The 17,264-nt window shown below is 38.8% G+C and overlaps 1 protein-coding gene across 1 annotated transcript; it reads right to left on the bottom strand.

The window, feature by feature from the left end:
• Window positions 1-2,801: 2,801 nt before the first annotated feature.
• Window positions 2,802-14,283, bottom strand: LOC116448388 (beta-1,3-galactosyltransferase 2-like). Its single transcript, XM_032118688.1, has 4 exons — window positions 14,188-14,283; window positions 5,643-5,806; window positions 5,245-5,325; window positions 2,802-4,384 (listed from the first exon to the last, which is right to left on the bottom strand). Exon 4 carries the CDS (start codon window positions 4,372-4,374, stop codon window positions 3,298-3,300), a length of 1,077 nt encoding a protein of 358 aa, XP_031974579.1. The 5' UTR covers window positions 4,375-4,384; window positions 5,245-5,325; window positions 5,643-5,806; window positions 14,188-14,283; the 3' UTR covers window positions 2,802-3,297.
• Window positions 14,284-17,264: the final 2,981 nt, after the last annotated feature.

The following is a 17,264-nucleotide window of genomic DNA, read 5'->3' as shown; positions in this document are numbered from 1 at the left end:
GCAATATGCATTAAATATGGTTACAATTCTTGATATTCTATTAGAAGCAACCCTACCCTCCTTGAAACAGATGTACAATGAATAAATGTCTAAAGAACAGCACTTCAAATGTTCAGCTACTGTTCCTTGTGCTTAGTACAGAATATGCACTGCAAGGATACAGGAAAAGAGTTACTAATTCATATTAAGTTATGAGAGATGACCCAGACTTTGCTTCTTTTCATCTTCTGAAGTTGAAAATATTAATGATAATGTTGTTATATACTTAATTATTGCCTCCACTGCCAATGCAAGCATGTCAGTAATGGTAATTCAACACAAGTATAAACTCCTGAGAGGCTTAAAAAGGCAAATATTTCTACTTCACGAAGTTAAAAACAAGCATTTGACATTTCTGTGAACTAAATGTTCTGCAAAATCTAGACTTTAAACTGTTACAATTTGCAACTGGCCCATGCCGACCAGGATAGAGACTGGGAAGCAAAGAATGGAGATGAAAGAGTAAATACTACTTCATGTGCCTGAGGTATCTCAGACAAGTTGGGGTACCCGAATGGGTTCTGCACAGGGCTCTGACACCTTTAAAGCACACAGGTACCACACTAGTGATTTGACCAATCACTACCACCCACACTACCAACTACTGACCATAGGAAAACATCTCTAGATCATTTCCTATTTCTTTTATCCTTTCACCAGTATGGGCTGGCTGATGAACTGGTTCATTTTGCTGGCAATTCTACGGCTTTTAATAGTTTTAGCTTTGGTATTTATTCCTGCTAGGAGTTATAAACTCTCACTGCCTTCATAACTGTACAGTGGTGTGGCAGACTCCACAGACTCCAAATAAAAGCAGGGAATTTGTATCTTTATTGCCTTTCATTTGTGCTGCTTGTGCACTCAGCTTCAGGCTATGGTGAAGCCTCTACTACCTTATCTTATACAATCATGGAATCATTAGGGTTGGAAAATGCCTCCAAGATCATTTAGTCCAACCTTTCACCAAGCACCTCCGTCCCAACTAAACCACACCACTGAGTGCCACGTCCAGTCATTTCTTGGACACCTCCAACAATGGTGACTCCACCACTTCCCTGGACAGCCTGTTTAAGTGCTTGACAACTTCCATAAAGAAATTCTTCCTGATGGCTGACCTGAACCTCCCCTGGTGCAGCTTGAGGCCATTTCCTCTCATCCTGCCACTTGTTGCCTGGGAGAGGAAACCAACCACCTTTCAGGGAATTGTAGAGAATGATACGGTCTCCCCTGAGCCTCCTGTTCTCCAGGCTCCTCATCAGACTTGTGCTCCAGGTCCTTCATCAGCTCAGTGGTCCTTCTCTGGACTCACTGCAGCATCTCAAAGTCTCCCATGGACTGGGGGGCTCAGAACTGGACACAGGATTTGAGGTAAGGCCTCACCGGTACTGGGCACAAAGGAACAGTCCCTGCCCTGGTTCTGCTGCCACACTACCCCTGATAAAAGCCAGCACCCCCAGGTGCTTTTCTGCTGGGTCCCCATCTTCAGTAATTACTGAATAACCTGGAGTAATTACTGAATAACCTGGAGAACTTTACTGCCATTCCGGTAATAGGGGAATGCATGAGGATTGGGTTTGACTTTCGTGGGTTTCATGCTCACCTTCATGGGTTGTTATTGCACAGTCATGACATGGTGTTCCCCACCCAGGGAAAGGGAATGGACTTCGGAGTTCAGCTCACTACATTGTTTCAAGTAAGGCAAAGGTGTCAGCTATACAAGATGTCATGGCTACTATCAAGTAATCCAGCACAGGATATCATGTCTGCTTTCTTCTTCAGTCACACTGGAATGCCACATGAGTACATTTAATGGTTGTTAAGATCCAGTTTTAAGGTTCTTGGAAATGCCTCTGCCCGAATTAGGGTGCAAATGAGACCATATGCCAGTGACAATAGTAAGGGTTTTATTTGATGGTAAATATGAGAGAGAGAAAGAAAGACAGAAAGAAAAGACAGAAAAGACAGAAAGAAGGAGAAAGAAAGAAAAGAGAGAAAGAGAGAAAGAAAGAAAAAGAAAGAAAAGAAAGAAAAAGAAAAGAGAAAGAGAAAGAGAGAAAGAGAAAGAGAGAAAAAGAGAGAGAGAGAAAGAGAAAGGGAAAGAGAGAAGGGAGGAAGGGAAGGAAGGGAAAGAAGGAAGGAAGGAAGTAGAAAATAGGTGGGAGGGACAGAAAGAGTGACGGGACAGAATAAGGAAAATATCACCACTCCGTGGATCCCAGCGATGTTTGTTGATCCTCTCCAGCTGGTCTCTTGGTGGTGAAGGTCCCTCCAGAAGGCACAGAGTCTGATGGGTGTACATGCTCAGGCTGGGTGGTATGTCCAGCCACGTCCCCCTGGGGTGGGGGGCAGTCTCTCACAGCAGACTCTGGTCTATTGCATCACGTGCAGCCCTGTGGGGCCAAGCCTCTCACTTGGAAGTCCTGTGGGTGTGCCCTGTGGGGTTGGGGGTTCCACAGCTGGGCCAGTTTGTGTAACGGAGGATGGGTGTTCATTGCCTCTCACCAGAGGTTGCACCATGCACCCAAAACCTCCTCCTCCCCCCTCGGCTGGGCTGCGGTCTGTGTAAACCTGGCTTCTGTGAGCTCTGCTCTCCCCACACCCCAAACTCACCTAGGGATAGCTGCAGCTGGTGGCTTCGGCCCTTTGTAGATGCATACCTTTCCCTCAGCCTGAGATGACTGAACAATGTGTTTCCCTTTATCTAATCAGCAGTTGGACTTTCAGTTCAAAGTCCCACTCTTCAGGGAAGCTTCTGCGGTTGTAGCTTCTTTATAACGAGCAAAACTTCATATCAATGTTTGAGGCATGAACTATTTTCAGTCTCTGACAGTGGTGCATAGGCAAATTACATCTGAGCAGTATAAAATTAGCACACTAACTTATTAGTTTGTAATGTAAGGTAAATGTGTCAGCTATACAAGATGAAAAAATAAATTTCATTGCATCTTCTTTGCTTTTTCTTCAGTAGGGTTGATATGGCCTCTTGCTATATTTTAAAACAGTATAAAAATTAATTGATCCTTCATCCAAAACTAAATAATGTACCAAGCAGTATTTACTCAACAGAGAAAGGCTTCTTTATGAAGGAAAAATCCTTTGAATTCAACCTAATACAAAACCTAGGCACCTGATTCAGGATGTCCCTGGACCTTGAAAGTGATCACTACACAGATGTTCTGTTCTTACTAAGAAAACATCTGCAGCTTTGTCCATTGTCAAAGAAAGTTCCTAGGATGCTCCAGGATGGAGCTTTCTTTTCTAACACGTGTTTTCCTTCTCTTGCAGTGTTTCCCAGTAGATTATGTGCTCATGTGGTGAAATGTGATGAGATGTAATTATTTTATTGTACACACAAGGTGAAAATGGGACCTTGTGTATGTTAAACAATGAATGAGGTGGAGGTACTATTTTTACTCCCTTTGCATTAAGACAAAACCCTACATAAACATCTTCCAAATGTATGAATTTAACTGTTAAAGAAGCGTTGACGATTTTTGCAGCCAGGTCTCCAGAAAAGACGTAGCCAGTTCCTGAACAAAAAGGGTGGTATCTGTTACCTGGGAATTCTTCTTCTGAAATGTACCATTTACTGGCTTTATTCCGAATAGGCCTGTGCCCTGACATTAAACAGCCTGTGAAATAGTTCTGTGTGGAAGGTGGGAGAGGCCTGAGGAGCTTCTCAATCAGGTGCACTGTATTGACAAAAACGTCACTGTCTGTCTTCATAGCAAACCTCGTGCCACTGCAGTAAGAGGCCACCCACCTCATGCCCATCAGAGTTTTAAGAGTTAAGTTGTTGTAGGTGTCCAGGAAGTCCTGCTGGATAATATCATGATATTGCTCGCTTTCTCTCAGCAGTAAATCCTCATTTGCATCCTGGGTCTTGATGCCAAGCAGGAACAGCCGAACAATGTCAACGCCTGGAACCGCAGTTTCATTCCCCCAGGTCTTTCGGATGGCGTTTCTGTGCTGAAGTTCAGCTGCAGTTGTTGATATCAGCAATACCAAGAAAGGTGCTTTATCTTTGCACTTCTCTTCTTCATTAATAATGAATGTAAATGACTGTGTCGAAGTGGATGTGTTTTTGTTCTCAGATTTCTCATTTTCCGGTGGTAGTTCTCCATTTTCTTTCCCTGAGATTTGTTTGAAATTTGGAAATACTTTTTTAAGTAAACTCGCTTCGCTTTCCATGTGACGATCATCACTTTTAGCAAGGCGAGCAGAATTATAAGAATAGGAAATCAAATATATTGCTGTAAAAAAGATGGCAAAAACCAGGAAAAGATTTCTCTTGGTGCGTTGCATAGGACAGAAGAATCCACTACAGTAGCTCATGTTGGCAGCCCTGAAAGGATGCACAAAAAGCACAGATATTTTGTCAGAAGAGCAGCTAATTTGTCATTGTTTTCCTCTGTGACACAGCAATATAAAAGCCACCTTCAGGATTCTGGTCCTTCAGGATTCCTTTCATTTTGTTATTGTTAAAAATATCTTATTATTTGATTTTAGAATGAATTGAAAAAAATGTTCATCAAAGACCAAAAGAAAAAAAACCCTAAAATTTCATTATTTATATTTATTTTATACTATACTATATTTATAACTATATTTACATATAGTTTTCAGGCTTTTCTTCCTAAGAGAAATACAGTATGCTAAAAATAGTAAGAAATAAATGAAACTAAATAAATACACTATTAAATGTAATAATTTCATCAGATAGAACAGAAATTATTCAAATCTGTATTTACATATTGAAATATATGTCAAATATAAAGACAGCTTAACTTCCTGTAGGCTTTACAAAAAGTTATCACATAACTGAATCATCCAAAGTTAATGAAATATTATGATTGATTATGGATTCACAGTGTTGGAGGCTTTCATGATAAATCAAAAATTTGATACATGGCTGAAAGTGATTGTCTAGGCTCTATAAAACATTCATGCAGATAGACTTTGAGATCAACTGCCCCCTGCCAGCAACAAACTCTGCAAAGAATGCTTGAAACAAGTGGCTTGGTCTAGATCCATACATTTTAAATGGCTTCAGCTGAACGATCCCATCCTCCCAGACTGCAAGGACACGTAAAGTATTTGCACTGGAACTCTGCAAATACTGTCACTTTGGGTAGTTCTTTGGGATTCCCATAATAGCCAGTTTCAAATTCTGGCTTCTTTCAATGAAACGATATAGAAATTTACCTAAGTCTTGGAGATGCTCCACAGTTTGCAGGGAGAAGGAGATAATCACATGTATCCCTCACACCATGAACCGGTAAATTCCTGGAGGGAAGTGCAAGTTAAATGTGTTAAAGTGCTTTTCTGGTCTCTGAAGGGTTCTCTACATGTATTTGAAAGGGAGCTGCAGAAGTACAGTAAATCAGATTTTTTCAGATTTTTTCATGCCAAAACACTACGTAACAGATGCAATGTGTGTAGCTCCCAATCAAACAGCAAAATTAAATACTTATCATCTTTGAAAGTGCAGGTTCATCCCCGTCATACAGCCATGGTATTTTTTGATGGATTCTTTAGTAGTTTCTTGCTGCTCCACAAAGAAATGACAGATTTAGAAGGACTGAAATGATCAGGAATCCTACCCTCTGTTCCTATGGAGAATCTGAGGACAAGCTCACAGGTCCTTGAATTTCTGTTCTAAGTCTTTTCCAGAGGAATTATGTATTAACACAAAGGAAAATGCAGCAGGACCTTCACTCTTCTGTTTGATAAGGTAAAAATACTCTGTTGCTTGTAGCAATGAAGCCTGTAAAATGAGACTGGATTTAATAATTTTAGAATAGGCAACAGAAATGCAAAAAAATTAATTTATGCTCAACTATATTAATCTGGATAAAATAGATATCGTATAATCTGAATATAAATGTGTGGTGGATAACCCTTGGCCAGCATCCAAACATTCACCCCACATGCTCACCCCACTTTCCCTCTCCTCAGGAGGACAAGGGGAGAAAATAGGATGAAAGAGTTCATGGGTCAAGATAAAGGACAGGAAGATCACTTACTGGATACCATCTAGGACAGAAAAACCTGGCCAAGATGAATTTAAACGTATTGCTATTTGGGTAGTGAGAAACAGAGACGAAAATATAAAACAGTACATTTTCCCCATTTTTGCTGGGCTCAACTCAACTTCTTTTCTTGCCTCTTCAGCAGCAGAAGTGGGTTGGGGATTAAGGTCCTTCCCTCGTCCTCAAGTTCAAACAAATCTGCTCCAGTGAGAGCGCTCTAAGGGCCACAGTATCTTCAGGGAATGTCCTGCTGCTGTAGTTCGAGAGGAAAAGGGCATAAGGGTATTCTGTGATAAACTGGTCAATGGTTTGATGCAGCTCACATCTATCACACACCTATAAAACATTAAGAACGCAGCAAGTAATAGCTTAGCTCTAGCAATCTTCCATCTTACTTTTTTGGCTCTTTAGAAACTGTATATTTTGGCATCATACATTATTAAACATCCAGGATCCAAAAAACAAAGTAATGTAGAAAAGAGCGTGGGCAGTACGACATCAGAAGTCAAGAGGCATTTCTGTACCCATTAATTGCTTTACTGTTATTTGAAATATAAGAACTTCGGCACATGAAAATAAAAGAGCAGAGGGTAATTTTCAAAGTTCTAAATGCATTCAATATTCTAAGTTTTCTGGATTAAACTAAAAATATTTTGTCAAAGTCTTTGACTTCTGTTTGTTTTGACAGCACAATTCCATTAGGTGAAATCCTGGTGCCACTGTGGAAAGAACAGAAACTTCTAAGAAGACTTTTCTAAGAGGCAGCTAGAAGATTTATTGTTTCAGCTTTGATTGAGTTATTACAAGATTAGTAGAAAATTCATGCTGCTAAAAAGCAAATGGTACCTATGTCTTCAAAAATAATTACAGTTTATCTTGCTTATGACTTTTTAAAATGCCAAGAAGCTCTCAAAATACAATACTCCTTTTCTATTATAATTTTTCACAGAAAAAAGAAAAATACTTTAGAAATAAATGCTTACCCACAATAATTACCCATACCATTAAACCAAAACAATTATAATTATGAAAATTATTTTTCTAAAGCCAACTGTGTAGCAAAATGCAGTGTGTATTAGGTTGCCTTGGGATACACTGATTATTCAGATGCACACGCATTTAACTACATTCAGATTTTAAAATTGCTTCATATGTGCTAAAAAACCCCCATAATTAGGCCTTATTAAAATAATAAAAAGGAAGAAGACGACTGAAAAGGAGTAGAGAAAAACAGGAAAGGAATTAGAAAAAAAGGAAAATTCATATGGTACTGTTTCTTTACATTCCTGTTTATGTTATCTTTTCCTTATTTATTAAAAAAAGACAGATTTGACAGCTTATGAGTGAAAATCTATCTCACTGCATTCTAATTCTATCCTATCTCATCACAGATTTTGGAAGGATTTAAAAATAAAAACCAACTCCTCACATTGTAGTGATGGCTTTTCTTGGTCTTAAAATCAAGAGTCAAACACAGTTAGAAAGGGGAAAAAGGGATTTTACCTTAGTATTTATTTTAAGGATCTTTAGGTGCACTACGTCTAGGTCGAATGTACCAAAATGCACACCCTAATGCACACTCCCAAAAGATCTGGTATATATTATAGGTTTTATTAATTAGCATACCTATCAAAGATTCTTCAATGAGAGGCTTGAATGAGCCCCCCTCCCCAAGGAACCTTCCCCTGGATGGTTCTATCTTAGTTTACAGAATGTGTTCTGGAGAGGACCTTGGGGTCTGGGACATGCTATCTTCTACTTACGAAGCTTCTAAGATGTTTAGTCTCTTAGCTGAACAAACAAGTCCAAGAATGTAGGCAAAAAGCACTAGGAATACAGAAGTTGTAAAAAGGTGTAACAGGAGTATAAAAGAAAAGGCAAAAATTTTCATGGCATCATTTCTCACTTTTTAGAGGCTAACAAAACTCTACCTTGTCTAGTCTCTACTCTACGTTACCCGCAGAACTGGTTTACACAACCAGCTGCTCCACAGGTTATTACACAAATAACAACTACAGTTACAGCTATTATAAATGTTTCTTTTACCCAGGCCCAGTTTGGTAACCATGAGGTGAGGGTATCAAAAATATGATCAAATTTTAAGGTGTTATTTTTAGAAGCTACTTCATGTAGAATTTGAGTTCACTTCCAAATTTCATCTAAATCTTAATTCTCCCACTTTGGTCCACATAAGAACTTCGGACACATTTTAGATCACAGTCTTATGCAAATCATGGGGTGAACTTTGAACCATGGTAACCAGTTGGGCAAACAGCAAACATGTAAAAAACAGTTTAAACTGCATCTTTCTGATTTGTATCAGTCTCTCTTCTTGGTGATTTCGGGAGTGAAGCAAAAATTTTCATGGCATCAGTAGCAATGGTTTGATATTTTCCCATCTTCTTGAAGTAATGAGTTTTAAAGTCAGGCCGTTCAAGGTGCTCCCACAAATGGCAAATTTACAAGTAATCTTTTGAGGAAATGTCAGGTGTGTTTGAAGGTGCAAACAGTAGGCTGGCAGAAAATACTGGATAAAGCTGATTTAATCTCAAATTGCCGACTGACAAACACATCACAGCATCTTGACTACTTGGTCTTGGTTTAGTTAAGCCAGCTTTAGGCATGTTGACTAAATGTCCATAAATGAGCTGGGGAGCGAGGGAAGAGGAGGAGATGCACCCACCTAAACTAAAGGCAGCGTCTCCTGGAGAGCGGCTCGGTCAGGGCACTGCCATGTTCTGCAGCCCTTCTGGCTCAGCGCAGACTCACCAGTCCCTTGGGAAGAGCAGGATGTGCAAAGTCCTGGCCCCACCTCCTGCTGGCTCTGTAGGACCTCCCAGCGATGGCCCTGGAGTCAGTGAGATGAACCAATAACTGCCCAACCCCTCTTTTTTGAAACCTGTATTGAATTTCAAACCCAGGTAGCACAGGATTTGGAGGATTAACTTGGGCATGGCAGCAAAACTTTTTCTTGGTGGTTATAAAGAGAAGCAGAGATTGCAGTTTCTGTCTGTACTAGTTTATGGTTGGGTTACAGGTGAAAAAAAGCTGTCTTAAAACCACACAAGGAGCAGAGAGCTGCTTGTACTCCCTTTTACCGGCACTATTTGGCTTCCCAGAGAACCCAGGTAACCCTTCTGTGGTTTGCATATAGAAACTCATCTAAACATGCACTGCTGAGGCGTGACATGGATCAGTGCTGGAGAGAAGAGAGTGAGGAAATAAAATTATCTTGATATGTATTGTTGGAAAGGTCTACATTCCGTTTTTCAAAATTTGAAATAGGATGTTTTTAAGAGTAAAAGATGTGATATGTGATCTTTAAAACCACTGTCTGTTACAATGATTACAGCAATTTGAACAGGAAATGGCTTAATTAACTGTGAAGAGAATTAAACACTTTGCATAAAGCACTGAAGAAGTATATTAATAACAATTGCACATATTTAAAGGAGCATATGGAATTAATTTAAGAAATGTATAAAGTATTTATCTGCTAGGGTTGTGTAAAATCTTTGTATATGTCCTTTCCTGATTTAAATTATGCCTAGACAGAGCTACTTTCATCAAAATGCTACTTCTACACAGAAACAGTACTTTTTTTTTTTTTCCAATGGAATACTTATTTATTTATTTATTTTAAACCAGAAATATATGAAAAACTGAAGAAGAATTTTAGGTTCTTTTTTTCCTTTACAAAAGTACACTGTGGATTTAAAAACAGTCTCCAAAGAGAATTGAACAGCAAAAGCTATCCTAGAATTTGCTTGTCTCTAGTTAGCTGCTATGTGGTTTTCTTAATGTACACACAAACATGGCTGCTAAATACTTAATCATATAAACAGCACAATTCCCTTCCTGTTTTTATGCAAGTGAAGTGCAATAAAATTTGTCATGGGACAAAAGGAGAGCAGACTGCCGGAGAGGAGCCAAGAATTTCTTGTTAGTCTAACAAAAGTATCCTATCAGAAAATATCTACTGGTTTAATTTAATTATTACTAGCAAAAGGGGGAGTGAAGAAGGTGGAGGAAAATAGTTCTACACACAGTCCCTGGTATCTCTCTCTTTTCTGTCACGTCACACTCACCTTGTTTAATGCTCCTCTGCTGGGGTCCTATGAATAGTGGCACCAGATTTTCTCAAGAAGATGGACAAGGAGAATAGTTTATGGCAAATTGCCAGTGCCTCACAGTCTCTACCAGGAGGAACATCTTGATGTTGATGGCAGTGTCTTTGCTACCCAAGAACTCAGCAGTGCTAATTTCTGTGTGTTCTGCAAGACACCACTTTCCTCTTTCTTTCTTGGTTCTCAGTTGACATGAAGCCTGATTTTATTACACGTGCTCTGTTGACTTTGGGTATTTCCTTCTTCTGTTCTTTAACTAAATGACACTGACTAAATTCCGCTTTATCCAGCTGCCAACACTGCATTCTAGCAATAAGTACTTAGATACTCGTCACACTTTTCCTTGGTTATCATCCCATATGTACATTCCCCTGTACTACCCTATACTTCCCTTTCAGAGCCATGGAACAGGTACTCAACACAAAGCAGCTATTTGCTGCAGAAATAAAGACAAATAACTCGCAGGTGTTGGGCCACAAAGTTGTGGAAAGCCAAAGTAATCAAGTAACTACACAATTTGTTGTCCCAGCTTTAAAAAGCTAGAACAAAGCTCCAGCCCTCATCCTGTTAACTGACCTGAAGAAAGAAACTTGTGAACTTATGTGAACTATAAGCAAGGGTGCGCTTAGGAGCATAGTGGAGAGAGTAATCTAGTAATGCTACAGCAATTTGCTGTCTCACATCTGGGTTTGTGTTTGTTTTGTTTTTCTTTTAATTAAAATAAACTGCATTGTCAGCAATTGTTAGCAGTATACAGATAAGAGAACATTGGTTCATATCTACATGGATCATGTGGGAATTTATGAAAGGTGCCAGGTGACCAGTCTCCCTTAGAAAATGCCATTCTAGTGGAAAGAACAAGGACACTTCTGAGCAGTACTTCTAAAGGATAACATCCTCCACAGTTTTAGGTTCTTTGGCAGATGTAAACAGAATATAAGTATTCACCTGGATAAACAAAGTGTGATGCTGAGAATGAACTGCTGGTCTACAGATCTCCATAGAGAACTAAACAGAGACTTTAGCATGGCTTTTAGACCACAAGACACCCCAAAATGGTATCAGTTTTAACCATGTCATTTCTGACAAATGTCTGCTTGTACCTTTCTAATGTGTATTTAAATAATTTAAACCCTGTAATCTTCCAAAGCATCTATTTAATGTAATGCCTCATTACACTATTTTCTTAATCCCAACTGATATTCCCATGCTACTTAAATTCATCACCTCTTGAAGCATTGAAAAAAAAATACTCTTTTTCTCTGTGATAACTTCTCCCTTGTCCCTTCTCAGACTTAACTTGACATGTTTGCTGAACTTCCAACCACTCTCATTTCTCCTTCTTAGTTCTCTCCAGTGGATCTACATTTACCAGAAAGGACAAAGGGGACTCATTACCTCAGGTGAAGCCTTTCCCTGGGGGAGGAGAATGGAAGGATTACTTTATGTGTCCTCCAGGCTTTTGCACACTTTTTTCTTTTTTCTTTTTTTTTTTTTTCTAAACCATTAGATTGCTGATCCACATGATCTGCTGTGTAGTGATCCACTTATTTCTGGCAAAGCAGTAAGTGTCTTCGGTGAGCTCAAGGTGCTTCTACACAGATTATGGAACTGTTGTACCTTCCATTACAATCACTTTAGACCCTTTCCTGAGTTAGGCTTTAGAAAGGTGTGTGATCACTGTGTCAGTCATTGTCACTGCAGACACAGAGCACTGACCACCCCGTTGAATATTTCTTATCTATGTACTATGGCACAGAAGATATTTGACTCTTTAAAGATATTCAGAAGTGCATCATTTAAATAAAAATGTAATCATTTAATGGTTTAATTAAATGATTTGCATATAATAATTTAAAGGCAAAAAGAGGTGCTTGTATTCAAGCTATAAATACTCTTATATGTCTAAGCAGAGGCAAAATAGATAAAACTTTCCTACCTAGAGAAGTGTGGGGTTTTTGATGGGAAGGGTTTTGTAATGACGCCATCTTGTGATCATGGCCAAAATGATGCTGTCTGCAAATACAGCAGTGTTTCATTTTAGCTACTTGAGGCTCAGGCAGTGAGTGAACACACAACGTCAGCATCAAACTGATGGCATCGGGTACCTATCGGCTTTGTCCCTTTTCTTTGTTTGACCCAAACTGTTTCCCCATGGTTGGCTTTTCATCAGGTGGGTCTTCAACAGATAATCCAAACAGAAGGTGCCAAACACAGCTCCTCATAGTTTATGAATGTTAAAATCCCCACAAACTTGAGGTTGCTGCATATAAGGAACTGGCTCTAGAATTTCTTTGAAAATTATACCTCATACAGAGTCTTCTATCCAGGTTTATTTAGGAATTTACACATACCATTTTAACAGAAGTGGGTCTTTGCAAGGATAATACTACTTCACTATACACAGCCACCTTCAATATCTGCATTTTACTATAATTAACTAGAATTAACATGTAGATAGGGCAGTATGAAAAATTCAATTTAAGATCTGGAATCAGCAAGGAGAGAGTTTATATTTTAAAACAAAAAAAGTAGCTTAGACAGAGGTTGGAAGCATGAGACTCAATATTTGCTTGTTTGCTGCAGCTGTGTCTGGATTCTTAACTAAATTTATCATGGGTACAAGAACCAGAACTGCATCCCTTTTCTTTATTAACTTTAGTACTTGGCTAGGTTTTTATAGGAATTATAATAAGTTAGAACAGCTATTTGTATTAGAGATGTTTGGATAATTTGTATTTTATAATTAAAAATTCCGACAATAAGGAGTTTCTTAGATCAGTTACAACAAAAATTAACATAAATTTAATTATGGGTGTTTATGTGTGGGTAGTTCATAAACAACTAGTCTGCAGGATTAGTGTCTCCTGATGCCTTATGTGGAGACCTATAAAAGCTGCAGGATGCTGAAAGTCTTTCTTGCCTCATCTCTTGGTTAGTCATGAACTTCTGTAATTTAATTCAGCAAAAAATGACATTTATAAAGCTTCATTATTTGCTGGAACACGAGCTCCTGGTTCTGTCTCCACAGGGGGATATGCACATGGAAAGTCCTGAGCATTTCTGTTCAGCTGTCACTGGCTGTAATTCAAGGGACTTGTTCACTGCAGGGACCGAGAATGTTCCTTCACCAGTGGAACTGTGGATCTTGTGTTCTTCTGTGCACAGGCTCACCACAGGAAGTCAAAACACAGGATGGGAAAAGCAGAACCCTCTCCAGCTGGGAAAGGCACTGAACCAGCTCTGTCCTCTCCTGGATAGAGTGCTACCTTCATCTCCCTGTGGCGGCTGCCACGTATTTTAATGTCACTCTTATGCATCAGGCATGAGCAATGAGTACTCCTCAGATCTCCAAAAGATGAAATCAAAATGTCCCCTTGTTGGACTATTCTGACCCAGAGGTGAGGTTAGGGGGAGATGGGCAGAAGCTGGCAGCCTTTCCCACACAGCTGCTGCTGTGAGCATGTGCAGAGACACTACACAGAGACCCTGAGAAACGCCCCCAGTGAAAACACAGGCACCAGTGGATTTTCAGGTGCTGTGGGGATAGATGGGAGTTTAGTTGAGACTTTCAGTTTTCCCTGTATACATCTGAATTTCACACTGATCTTCCTTTATGCAGTCCATTGCATTTGGTAAATAATTTTCTGCTGCATTTGATAAATAATCTCACTATCTAAAGCCACACTGTATTTCAAGGAGACCCAAGGTGATGTTGCCCATTGGAGCTCCCAGGATTGTTGACGGCTACCTGACCCAGGCACGGGTTTTACCATCTATATTTTTAGGTCTGTGTTTATTTTCTAAACCTTTAAAACAAGCTGCCATAAATGAGGGGGGAAATCATCTTCATTCAGGGCTTGTAAGGAAAAATTTGCTTGTATAGAGAATTATATCTTACCAAGGAAACTATGCCATGAATTCCACGCAAGATTAAATCCTCATTTTCAGACAATTCCAAAGAAATACCAGCATAGGGATCTGCATACCTCTCATCATCTAACTTGGCCAAAGACAGCTGCAAATCCAGATGCGAGGGTGTTTGGTCCTCCAGCATAACTGTTTCAAAACCCCAGCATCATGTTTCAGTTATAAAATAATGAGAAGATACAAACAGCAGGGTTAAATAAAATTTAAAAGCACCTTTACTTTCCTGAGTGAGAATATCTAAACTATACCCTTCACCTTTCTGCTGGACCCCCAGGCACTTACTCTCAGTCCTGACAGTCAAGAAGGACTCCTTTAGGAGCTGTTTAGCAAGTTGTCATAGTTGTCACTGTCAGGCAGTTGCACTGTCACATTTGGACAACTTTCAGCAAAATGGGCCATAAAAGGGCAAAATTTTGGTGTGCAAAAGGCACTTCAAAAAGGGAACGTCTTACAAGTGTTTTTAATATCTTGTAAGATAAAGTATCTTCTGAACTGATTCGTTTAACAAATTCTGGGAAGGAAGATTTTTCTCACTTTACAGTTTAAGGGATTTTGTGATTTTGTGCTACGTCTTAAATCCTCCACTAGGCTAAGAAGAAGGATGCACTGAAATGATCATATTAATCATACTGGACTGAAGGATGAGTATAAACAGGACTCGCTTTTCTGGCACTCATGCAGATGTTCAGGTTACACAGTAGAGAGAACAGTTTTCACTGGTATGGAATGCTCTACAAGCTGTACTGTGGTTTTACATAACTAGTTCAAAGTATTTGTATGTATTAGTTCAAAGAGGAACTATAAACTCTTCTGTGGGTGTAACCGGTATTCCTTTATCGTGGCTTAGTCTTAGCTGGGCCTGTAGGTGGTGGTGTAACCCCACTAATAATGTAGTGACATATGAGGATATTCATTTTTGTCACTGGCCAATACCCAGCTCATGTTACAGAGTAGTCATAAAATCCATGTGTTATCAGTCTCCATAAAACTAGCTGGTAGTACCAGTTCAGGTTTTTTTGGAAAACTGTCTGGTTCACAGCATCTGAGTTTGCCTTCTTACTGTCCACGACAACCAAATCGTTATTTCCTAGAACAGATTGCACAGAAAACACTCCACTGTAATAAAATAAGAATTTTTTTTATGTTCCCGTGGGGGGAAAAAATTAGAATTGTCATTTTAGTCTGGTACCTAAACAAACACTACTTTTATGTCAGCAAAGTTTAAAAAAGTAGCCTTGTGGGAAAACAAATTCTTAGAATGTATCACATAGTCTTTTCAGTACATACTTTTGTAGTGCTTTAAACATCAAGAGCAGAACAAGAAAGTAAATTTGGAGTATTTACCAATAAACTTCATCAATTCAGAATGAACTTAAGCGTAAACTGCCAAGAAAAATGAACGTCTTCTACATTAAACAATGGGTTATGAAGACTGAGCTGATTGCATTGAAATGATTTAATGGTTATTTTTTGATTCAAAATAAGTTTCACTTCCTGTGGACAGAGTTTCTGAGTTAGAAAACTCAATTTTCAAAATCCCTTCTACAAAGCTTGAAGAAATTGTACTTTCCTAGTCATTATGGAGAGCACAGGAATAGACCAAACCTTTATCAAGACACTTACTGAGTACATTGTACATAACATAATGAGATATTTTTAAGTTCTTTGATCACTTCTCAGACTGGATTCTGAAAGGAAGGATAAGATACTTTTTCCCTTATGTCATGGTATGTGTCGTGGAGTATGTTCCCAGCACACTGTTTCGTGGGATCCTCTTGACTGCATGGGAATTCACATCACAGGAATTGTGTGACCTTGTTTATACAAGCATAGTTAGCTCACATCATTCGTGAACAAATGAAGAGGGTTTAATCCACAGGCTTCTCAAACACAAAACATTACCTGCAAGGCAGATTCAATGCTTTTGGACTGATATATGTTATTCCTACACTCTGTAAATGCCTTGGGTTCTGTGCTTCTGAAGCAAACCAAATATCAAGTAATTGCAGTCCTGAAAATGGGTATATATCAGTGCCATGTATTATAGAAAAAACTTGTGAAATCAAGATAAACAGCAACATATTGTCCTAAAAAAACCCCTTTTTCCCTGAAGACAACAAATAGAAAAGCAAAAGATCAGCCACTAAAAATATTTGGCTTTCTAACATGAAGTTAAACTGTTACTTCCTTACCAAAGACTCAGAACTTTTTCACCAGAGTTCTGGATTACACTGTTATGTTTTAAAGACAAGACCATGAAGGTTAATAGGAAATTCTGTGAGCAACAGAAATTGTAAGTTCTGAAAAATTTATTACAGCATACTTAATGCATATGGCTGACCTAGAAAAGCAATGATGTATGCAATGTTCTAAAATTAGTATACGAAGTGGTAAAAACTGATGACTTTTGTGATGACTTGCATTCTTCTTCAGTTATGCGCTCCCTATTTCTCTTAGTGATTTCAGCTACATCATATAATGTAGTAGCTGAAAAAAAATGTAGTCAAAAATTGTCTCAAGGAAAGTACAGAAAGAAGTATTTAGACAAGCACCCTTTTTTTTCCCACTGAGTTCTAATTTCTTCCATTTTCTACCACACCTTGAGCTCCTACATTTTGTTTACATAGTCTATGAATCAGTTTTGTACTTCAGAACACTGTCATATATAACAAGAATCATAGTTTTGAACTGTAGGAGTTGTCATAACATGGAAGTAGTAGCAAAAGGGAAGCTACACTCAGCAGCAAAAGCAATGGAAAGCAAATTTAGTGATGCTGCACAGAAACTTTCCCAGCTCTCAGAATAGCACTTTGCTGGGTATTTCCCTCATAATCAAAAGTTCCCAAAGGAAGAAATGCTCTTTGCTATCCTCAGAGAATAAAGTAATCTAAAAAGCAAAGGCTCCAACTCTAGAACTCTGTGACCACTTCCAAATTTCTTACTTCATGTGGAAGCAATGAGATACTTTGTCTTTGCATTACTATCTTAAATACAACATAGTGTGCTAACAGGAAGGGAACAGAGAACTAAGAGCTGAAACAACACCAATGTGTCCTAAGTTTAGAGATAAGCAGGTCATTGTAAGCAAAAGACCAAGACCTTTGAAAAATCTGACAATATTTTAATATAAACAGGT

This window comes from Corvus moneduloides, chromosome 9 (assembly GCF_009650955.1).
Source record: "Corvus moneduloides isolate bCorMon1 chromosome 9, bCorMon1.pri, whole genome shotgun sequence".
Lineage (NCBI taxonomy): Eukaryota > Metazoa > Chordata > Aves > Passeriformes > Corvidae > Corvus > Corvus moneduloides.
This window is presented reverse-complemented; position numbering and strand designations above follow the sequence as displayed.

Bases quoted from the DNA above. Each gene is read 5' to 3' on its own strand.
- LOC116448388 (XM_032118688.1), bottom strand. From the start codon at position 4,374: ATGAGCTACTGTAGTGGATTCTTCTGTCCTATGCAACGCACCAAGAGA.